Consider the following 8,728-nt stretch of genomic DNA (forward strand, 5'->3'; position numbering starts at 1 on the left):
CTGCTGGGTTCACTGCTGTTCAGTTTTCAGATGGTTGCAGACCTGGAAGGTGAAGAGCAGCAGGCTGCCGACATCCTCCGTCTTCTTCATGGCCGACTCACCGATCACATGACCACTGAAGGAGGCGGGACCTGGTGAACTGATTCTGTCAGGACACAACCAATCAGGGCGCCAGGTCAAGGGTCACATGTCTTTGTTTGTTAGTTGTACATTTCAACTAATGACCTACTTCTCAAACAAATTACTAAAGTTACTGAAACCAACATTTGACTCCAGCTATTATTTATGAGCTATAAAAACGTATTTACTAAAATTTGCGGAAAAAACAAAGATTTTTTAAATTCCTATAAGCAGAGACGACAGTAAATCATCTTTTAAAAAGGTAATATCACCGGTTATCTTTAGCTAACCGAACTGCAGACCCCACAGTTAAATTCTTTACCTGCTTCTGACAAAACTTTTACCCTCAAAATCAGCCAGCTGCAGCTCTGATTTCATGCTGTTTCCTGTTCCCAAACTAAAAAACTCTAATAAACACAACGAGCCTTAAAAAAAACAAACACATCATGTCAAATCATTCCCGAAACAAAGAGGTTCTTCAGATGGTGAAGGTGCCATTTAAGAACCTTTATTTGCCTGAGCGACAAATACCAATGAATCAAATCGTGCCCACTCAGGAAACACCTGGACAGGTGCAGGACATGAACGCTACATGACTTGCTACTGCAAATGGTTCAAACTGAAAGCACTAAATCTACACATCTGATAAGCATAACAACATAAAAAAGGTAGCTAAGCTTAGCAGTGAATTAGTTTATCACGCACAGCGGAAGTTACATGTGATTAATGGTCCTATTTAACGTCCTATTTGGTGTTGTAGCTGTAACTTTATTGGGCAGCAGCACAGCAAAAAGGAACGCATCGAGGCTGGACAAATTAATCAGGCGGGCCAGCTCTGCAGTGGGCATGAAACTGGACTCCCTGGTGACAGTGGCAGAGAGGAGGACACTGAACAAACTGCTGGCCATCATGGACGATGCCAGCCACCCTCTGCACACTGTCATCATCGCCCAGAGGAGCCAGTTCAGTGACAGGATGCTCCTCCCCAGGTGCAAAACCAACAGGACCAAAAACTCCTTTGTCCCCCGAGCCATCAAACTGTTCAACTCTGAGCTCGGGGGGAATGGGAGGAGCAGCAAGCGGGGAGAGGTGGGGAGCGAGGGGTGACGAGTGAGGACATTGGGGTGAGATAAAGCATCATGCACTATCACCGGACTGTGTGGAATATTTGGCATTTTGTTTGTTACTGTATCCATTATTGTTGTTGTTATTATTGTTATTATCATTACTACTAATGTTGTGTTGGTGTTGTGTTGTTGCTAGTACAACAATTTCCCTGAGGTACCCTACCCAAGGGATCAATACAGTTCTATCTAATCTAACCTAATCTAACTCAGTAAAGCTGTAATTCATGTCTTGTCCACACAGTGTCGCTGCTGCACCTTCCAAGCAGTGACTTTTAGCTACAGTTCAAAGAGTTCATCAATAATACTACAGATGTGTTTAACAGCTTCCATTGTCACTGTCTCAAAGGTATTTGCACAAACTAACATAATTATAAATATGAGGAATATTTTCAATAAACCATTTTTAATAAAGAATATTCACATCTTGACCCCAGACTGGGATAAATAAAGTATTTTTCTATTCTATTCTATTCTATTCTATTCTATTCTATTCTATTCTATTGCTTTGTATATATTGACTGAAGTGTACAAAGCTTCACTTTATGCTCAGGTTCAGTCAAATGCTGCAAAGCTGTCAGTACAGATGGATAACGGCCAAAAACAAATCACGAAGGCAACCAAAGACCTTTTTAACCCTCTGAACTCCTACAGTTTCTGGTCATTTACTGTTCCTGTCTCATTTTCACTCACTGTGAGCTAATTCTTTCTTACTGTAGGTTATTTTTTCTTACTGGAAGATAATTTTTCCTCCCTGTGGACACATTTTTAGTCACTGTGGCTCATTTTTCACCTGCAATATAAAATCCTGTACCTCTATGGAAACAGAGCAACCATGGAGACGAAGGAAGAACTCGGAAATGTCTTCTGTCAGAATGAAGCAGATTAAAGATCATTTCCAAAAGTTTCAAAAAGACTTTTAGTCTTTCTAACAGCCTAACTTCCAAAAATCAATGTATTTGCAATAAGACCTCACAAATAAATGGACTTTTATCCACAAGTCAGTATGTCAAGTCATTCAGGATGAGTCTCAGGTAGAACACTGAGTCCAGTCCAGGTTACCTCTGATTTGGTTCTGCTTTCACTGGTTCAGATTGTCTAACTTGGCTAACTGCATGAATCTGCCTGTTTCCTGTGTGTTCGTACTTACAGAGTTAAGGATGTTTGCAGTGAATACTCCACCAACATGGAGACCGAGACCGGAGCCAGATCCACCTGCTCACTGAGCCTGAACACACAGAGACACAAGTCAGTACCGGGCCAACCGACATCACCAGAACCAGCTGTGAGGTGGAGCTCCTACGTGGACAGCTGCAGCAGAGATCGGATCTCTCGGGTGTCCAGACTGATCTCAGATGGCTGAAACTTGATCAACACCTGCACCTGGAGAAGAAGACACAAAACCAGCAGGGACAGGATCAGTACTGCACTACTACTGCATGGACCGCAGTACTGCGGGTACCACTGGTACAATAGTGAAAGCTGGGTACCTTGTGGTTGCTTCTGAAAGGGTTCCCAAGGTCACACAGGAGAACCGAGTCCTCAGCATAAAGCTCCACCACCACTGGATTGCCATCCTGGAACACAAACACTGCACTGAGAGGATGCACCCGGTCTAAGTCAAGTCCATGTCCTTCAGAGTCCAAGTTAGGTCCAGGCCCTTCAAAATGATTTCAAGTCCTTCTAGTTATTTAGTCAAGCCAAGTCAGGTCCAAGTCGGGAACATGTCCATTAGAATCCTTCCAGTCCATTGGAGTACAAATCAGCTATTCAAATCAATTGTTGGGTCAACCCCAAGGCCTTCTGGACTGGTCGGTCATCAGGTCGTGTTGATCCTCAGAACATCAGTAAAACTGGACTTTTTGTTTCCCTGACATTTAAGGTCTCATCTGAATTATTCTTCAGTTCTAACCCACTGATGGGCAGTTTCCAGTGTAGTAACTCCAGTTCCAGGAAGTCTTTCAGGTCCAAGTCAGATCTCAAGTCTGTGAGTATACATAAAAGTAGACAGTCCTACTGAAGGAAGTCAAGACATCAAGTCCTTCAGGGTTGGTCCAAGTCATGTCTATTTGCAAGTCCTTCATGTCCCTGGAAAACCCAGAATCCCTGCAGTCTGGTTAAATGAAACCTTCAAAAACAAACAGAAGAAGAGGAACATCAACTAACATTCACTAATCTAAAGACGACCACATTGTTTTCTACCTTTGTCTCAACTCCAGAGTAGATCAGCGACGGTGGGACACTGATGTTTAGCACGGTGTTGTGAGCGTCCTCTGCTAGTCGTCCTGGAGACGGTGTGTTGCTGACATTCACCTCCAGAAACAAACGCTTGATGTTGCCGTCGAAGTGCAACATCTGAACACCATCCTGCCTGAAAACAAACAAAACAGGTACAGCAACACGACTGCAGCAGAGTCGAGTCCAAGTCACGGACACGAGTCCAAGAGAAAGTTGTTTTTTTCTTTTAGATATTTTTAATATTTGAAGGAGAACAATGGAGGATTTTACTGGATGTTACTGAATTCATCTGAGAACTTTCTCCACCTCTGTGCATCACTGTATTTAAGCCTCTTCTGTCATAGATCAATAATCAATAGTCAGTTGTTACCAGGTCAGAGAAAGCAGCAGCTGTTTGTGTTCACTCACTTGGCGAAGGGGTTCTGGTTCTCATCGGTAAACTGGGCTGCCATCTGCAGGTTACTATGGCAACGGTTGTCAGAACCACAAGCCTTCTGGATGTGGATCTGATGAAGGAGGAGAGTCGGCATCAAACAGGGAGAGCTGACAGGTTCTGACCGGTTCTGACCGGTTCTGACATGTTCTTAACCACCAGCATGAAAGATGTTTGTGGCCTTATTTTTCAACTGGGTTCTGAACAGGTCTCTGATGGGTTCCATCAATACTGACTAAACTCTGACTGGATTGGGTTCTGTTTAGATCCGACCATGGATCTGTTGTTGATCTAGGTTCTGACTTGTTCTGAGTTTGTTGAACTAGGCTAGATTCTGATCCTTCTAATCACTCTGAACAAGGGTTCTGCTGCATTCTAACCTGAGTGCCGAATGGTTTTAAATGGGTTCCCATTGGTTCTGACTTCCTTAAGCTTATGAATTGAGTTCTGGGGGTTCTAATGGGTTCTTACCTGGATTCTGAGGGTTTTGACTTTGGCATCTAGTGGGTTTTGATGGTTTTTTAAGGTTCTGACCAGTGTTCTGTTAGAATCTGACTTTGATTTTGTGGATTCTGACTGATCCCGGGGAGCCTGAACCTGGATTTTGACAGGTTCTATTGGGTTCTTTGTTGAGTTCAGTTCAATTCAGTTCTGTTTCTATGATGCCAAATCCTAACACATGAAATGTGAATTCATTTAGTAATGGGTTCTGACCTTGATCCTGAAGGTTCTGAGGTGTGTTCTAAGGGTTCTGACCTGGGTTCTGATGGGTTGGGGAGTCTGGCTCAGCACAGGGAAGCGTCTCAGGTCTTGGACAGCGTTTTTTTTCTTCGGAAGCTTCTCGTACAGAGATGCGTTCAAGGAGAACACCAAAGGTTCCACTTTGTTTCGGATCTGACTCTGCAGAACAACAGCACACAGAACAGAACCACAGTAATGGATCAGAACATGAGAGATGGTTCAGAGGATGAACAGGAACATGAAGGTCTGAAGGGAAAGAATCCCAAACGTTACTTCAAACAGCAGATCAACACTTTAATCTGAATCAGCAGCACAAAAGCAGCAGCAGGTTAAAGACGGATTCTCTTTAATAAATCTACAAAATGACATTTATGAGCCAGAAACGTCAAAAACAGAAAGAATCATCAGATTTTCAAGGTTCTGACGGTCCTTTAATGTATCATCTGTGTGAGTCCATCTTGAAAAAGCTGATTCTCCATGACTGACTCAGCTGTGATCAACAGTGAAAAACTCGAGCGTTTTCAGGTGAACTGCAGGCAGTGTTTCCACAGAGCAGAGAGGAGACGACAAGAGAGACTGAGAGGAACATTTGTAAAGGCTGTAAGCAGTGAAATGGTTAAATATTTATCGTATGTGGAGACACAACATCTGTAAAATTTGGAAAACTAAGCAAAAAAATGACAGCACAAAGAGAACACAGAGACAATCAGAAACACAAGATGCACAATGAGGAAAAATTACCAAAAACAAAAAAAAGAGGAAGATCTAAAATGACTAAAAGAGAAATAAAATGAGAAAAATGAGAACTGGAATAAAAAACAGAGACCAAACAAAAAAAAGACCCAAAACAAGACAGAAAATGACCCAAACGAAGAAAATGAAACACAAAATGAGAAAAAAGAGAAACAAAAACAGAAAAAAGACAAAAAACAACACAAAAAAAAAAAAAAAAACACAAAAAACACAGAAAACAACACACAATAGGACCCAATGAGACAAAACTGTCCCAAGGAATGCTGGGAGTTCAACAGATTAAAGCCTGAGATTCCCTGGTGTGTTTTCCCAAACTGATGTGAAAGTTTGAACTCAGCTGAAGAAGCAGGATGTGAATCTGTCAGCGGGTCACTGATTACCAACTTTCATCAGAATCAGTCAGTTTTTATCTCAAACAGCAGAACCTCCTTTAATCAGACTGTCGGCTGGAATAAAAGGTGGAAATTCTTCTGGATCAGTTTACGGCTCTCTGATGCTGTTTCATTTCCTCCTGTTAGCAGTACAAACTGTGGTGGCTTTCACTTAATTCATCTGTTGAAATATCCTTCGACAGTTGATGTGAAACAGTAGAGGCTGTAAAAATGCAAATAGCTAAATATCTACCACATGTAGAGAAAAAACAATCACAAGAAGAGGAAAATGAGACATAAAATGACAGCAGGGAGACTGAAAATGACAAAGATGAGTCAAAAGCACCACAAAGAGAGACAAAACAAGACAGAAAACTACAGAAAACCAGGAAAATTAGACACATTAGGAGAGAAACTAGATATAAAATAAGAAAAAATGTCCCACAGAGACATGAAACAACACAAAACGAGAGCCACCATGAGGAAGATGAGGTGCTGATGATAAATGTTTGAATGATGTTTAAAATTTGTAAGGTTTTTAACTTGCTATGTGGAGTGCTGTGAGATGATTTATGTTGTGAATTGGCCCTTTATAAAAAAAAAACAAAAAAACGTTGGATTGAACTGATGCAAAATGGAAAAAAACATGATGCAAAATGAAAACAAGACGCAAATGAGAAAAACAAGACATAAAACAAGAAAAATGAGATACAAAATGAGGAACAATGAGACACAAAATGACAGAATGAAGATAAAAATTTTCCCAAAAACACATGAAACGATACAAAACAAGAAAAAATGAGAAAAAGATTAAACATTTTGAGACATTTTCTTCTTATCAGTAGTACAAACTGTGACTGACTCCAACTGAATTAATCTGGTTTTAGCTTCTCACACTGGAAAGACTTGAAGTGAACGTATCGCCAGTTGATATTTTTCTCTCTTAATCACAGACTGTATAAAAGATGGACGTAGCTGCCCGGACATCACCCGTTGGTTTTTGCACTGAGAAAATGAAGCCAGGGTTTTGCTACTTCCTGGTTGACATCTTGGATTTTTGGAGCCTGAGCTGTAGGAATGCAGTATTTGGTGATCTGTGATCACTTCTTTTCCAATTCAAGTCTATGGGAGCCAGGGCTTTTTGGAGCCAGCAGCTAGCGGACGTAGTGATACTGCAGGTTTTTGACACTTCCAGGTTGGCTTCATTTTTCAGGGCCGGTGGCTACGTCCATCTTTTATACAGTCTATGCTCTTGATTCAGGTTTAAAGCCTCTTTTCTTCGCTGTAGCGCCACCATCAGGATAAATGTGTCTCACCTGCAGTCCCACTTGCAGCGTCTCGCATTGCCTCTTCGGCATCGACAGGTAACCGGAAAATACACTCTGTCCGTTGTCGCGGAAACGGAGGCGGGGCTTTAGGCTGGTTGCGTCAGCAGTGATGGTGAAGTGGACGGCTGTGAGACAAACATAAGAAAAGATAAAGGAATGAAAACACAGCAGCAGATTTTACTTATGAGTCAGCTGCATGCAGAAAAAGAAAGGTTCTAACTGGAACCAAAAATGATTCTACACAGTGATGCCATAGAAGAACCATTTTGAGTTTCACTTTTTAGCAAGATATTTTCTAAAGAAGAATTTCATCAAACAGTTTTTTAAAGAACCTCCAAACGTGGCTCAAAGAACCTTTATGAATGGTTCATTTAGGTGCCATTAAGATTCTTCAAGAACACTTTTAATGGTGTTTAAGATAAGTTTGGGGCAAACTTGAAGTAATTTTTGGGCATCTTTTTGTCACTCTGGACAAATCTTCTGACCCACATGGTTCATCTTCGATGACGGAATTGATAAATGTTTAAGTAGATTTTTCTGTAGAAAATTCAAACATAAGAATTTGCAGTATTTCTGGGGTTGCCTCCTGATGTCAGATTAGCAGAAATTTGGATGGAACTTGGTGTGGATTCTCATCAGCTGCTCCAGCTGAACACAGTACATCAGTATTCAGCCTCAGTTGTGGCCTGCATGCAGACTGACGTTAAATCAGCAGATATTTCAATGGAGTCTGGTTCATTCCAGCGTAGTGGACAGTTTACAGACACATCAGGATCCACGGAGACACAGTCAGTATGACCTTGTCTCTGATTGGTCAAATTAACAAGACAGAACCAGAACACACACACACACACACACACACACACACACACACACACACAGACAGGTCTGCAGAGTGTGTCTCAGATGTAATAATATCAGTATCTCTAATGTGATTTATCATTCAGAGAAACACACAGGACACACAAGGACACTGCATGATGTCATTGGCCGTGTGTGTGTGTGTGTGTGTGTGTGTGTGTGTGTGTGTAGGCGTAGTGTCATAGCAACAGCGTGACCTCATCTGTGATTGGTAAAATTAACAAGACAGAAGAAGCAGCTCCCTGAGGAGTGTGTGTCACTTTGTTGATTAACAGCTGATGTTAATTGACAGCTTTGTCCTGTCAATCAATCACACACACACACACACACACACACACACACACACACACACACACAAAGAGGAAGCTGGTTAATGTAATTAACCATCTTGACTGTACACAGGCTGGTTAGCAGCTGCAGTCAGAGTTCATCTCAGACAAAGAACGTTTCTTTTCCTGCTGTAAACTAGATGAGCTGAAGACACAACCATGTAAACTGACACAGCTGAGCGGCTGCACGTACACAGATCCAACTTGATCAAAGCCAGCCAGGGTTTTGGTTTATCCACAGACATTCATGGTGCATCTATGAAAGTCATCAACACCTCTGTGCTTCACTGTCAGGACTATACATTCACTGTGATTGGTCCTGGTCAGGTTCCCACCAAACAGGCTGAACTCCATCTGAGCTAAACAAATATAACTTGGTGTCATCTGATCAATGAATGTTCTCCCAACATTCATCAGGCTTCTTCTCATG

The 8,728-nt window shown here is 41.7% G+C and overlaps 1 protein-coding gene across 1 annotated transcript in view; it reads right to left on the reverse strand.

Moving 5' to 3' along the window:
• Positions 1 to 8,728, reverse strand: part of LOC103366943 (integrin alpha-3-like) — a 23,466-nt gene that overhangs the window by 3,372 nt on the left and 11,366 nt on the right. Inside the window, exons 15-23 of the mRNA XM_008294817.1 lie at positions 7,594 to 7,606; positions 7,097 to 7,233; positions 4,672 to 4,815; positions 3,891 to 3,988; positions 3,447 to 3,615; positions 2,735 to 2,821; positions 2,548 to 2,627; positions 2,395 to 2,472; positions 43 to 145 (exon numbers count right to left, since the gene is read on the reverse strand). Coding sequence (XP_008293039.1) covers positions 43 to 145; positions 2,395 to 2,472; positions 2,548 to 2,627; positions 2,735 to 2,821; positions 3,447 to 3,615; positions 3,891 to 3,988; positions 4,672 to 4,815; positions 7,097 to 7,233; positions 7,594 to 7,606 — 909 coding nt within the window. The remainder of the gene's footprint in view (positions 1 to 42; positions 146 to 2,394; positions 2,473 to 2,547; positions 2,628 to 2,734; positions 2,822 to 3,446; positions 3,616 to 3,890; positions 3,989 to 4,671; positions 4,816 to 7,096; positions 7,234 to 7,593; positions 7,607 to 8,728) is intronic.

This window comes from Stegastes partitus, unplaced genomic scaffold, assembly GCF_000690725.1.
Source record: "Stegastes partitus isolate 25-593 unplaced genomic scaffold, Stegastes_partitus-1.0.2 Scaffold996, whole genome shotgun sequence".
NCBI lineage: Eukaryota > Metazoa > Chordata > Actinopteri > Pomacentridae > Stegastes > Stegastes partitus.